Raw genomic sequence first — 1,049 nt, 5'->3', positions numbered from 1 at the left:
TGATTTAATTACACCTTTTTTTACACACATGCAATGAAGTTAAACGCTTCCAAAATGTGACTTTGGAATTGTGTATGCTGTCAATTGTTTTTCTTTTAATTGCACTTATTATTAAATTTTTGCCTAGGTGTTTTCTCTGTCCACATTCAAGGCCTCTTATATTAATTAACAAGAATGTTTTTGTTATCTCTGTTCATTAAACAAAGCATTTTTCCTCCACTTAGTCCAGTGGTGGCGAACCTATGGCACGAGTGCCAGAGGCGGCACTCGGAGCCCTCTCTGTGGGCACATATGCTGTTGCCCCAGCCCCGCCTCCCCCCACAGCCCCCTCCTCATCAGCAGCCCCCCACCCGGAGGAGAGTCACCCCGGGTGCGGCCCAGGCAGAACAGTGCAGCCAATCACATGGCAGCTGGGCAGCAGATGATGCTGCGGGGCGTGGGCGGAGGGCGTGGCCACCATGGTGCTGAAGGGCCACCTGGGCAATCTGTGGCGGGCCGCGGATGGCCCTGAGAGCGGGCAGGGTGAGAGTAGAGCAGGGCGGGGGTGGGTGGGTGAAGCGGGGACAGGCTGGGGGCGGGGCGGTTTTGGGCACTCGATCTCTAAAAGATTCGCCATTGCTGACTTAGTCCTCCATAGTTTAACTTTCTTAATATGGGCAGCCCCATAAAAGAGCCCTCCATGATTTGCTAGCTCTCAGTTCCCAGAATCCTTTGTGCTGTCTAAGAATTCTGGGAATTGAAGTCCAACCTGTCTCCCCAAAACAGCAACCAATTTGGCTGCTCAGATTGACCTCAGCCCGCTCAGACCTTACACAACCGAGAGCTTCCCGAGGTCTCAGGCATCACCTTGCTATGGGCGTACACCACCGATCCCAGAAGCTTCCAGGTGCCTCCTCTGCGGTCCATTCGAATCATGCGCAGGATTTGCAGAAAGCGCAAACTTCTGAGAGCCGAGGTGGCAAAAACGTTCCCCTGAGACCCAGCAGCCAGCACAGCGATGGAGGCAATTAACACCATGATGTCTGTATAGAAGGAAGAGGACTATGTCA

General features: G+C 52.7%; 1 protein-coding gene across 1 annotated transcript in view; it reads right to left on the bottom strand.

The window, feature by feature from the left end:
- Positions 1–1,049, bottom strand: part of LOC107299879 (potassium voltage-gated channel subfamily KQT member 2-like) — a gene marked incomplete at both ends in the record, with an annotated part of 11,332 nt that overhangs the window by 6,894 nt on the left and 3,389 nt on the right. Inside the window, one exon of the mRNA XM_015829220.1 lies at positions 847–1,041. Within this exon, the coding sequence (XP_015684706.1) occupies positions 847–1,041 (195 nt within the window). The remainder of the gene's footprint in view (positions 1–846; positions 1,042–1,049) is intronic.

The sequence above is a fragment of the Protobothrops mucrosquamatus genome, unplaced genomic scaffold, assembly GCF_001527695.2.
Source record: "Protobothrops mucrosquamatus isolate PMUCROS unplaced genomic scaffold, P.Mucros_1.0 scaffold5652, whole genome shotgun sequence".
NCBI classification, from domain to species: domain Eukaryota; kingdom Metazoa; phylum Chordata; class Lepidosauria; order Squamata; family Viperidae; genus Protobothrops; species Protobothrops mucrosquamatus.
The sequence above is the reverse complement of the archived record's forward strand: the minus strand, read 5'-3'. Positions and strand labels throughout refer to the sequence as shown.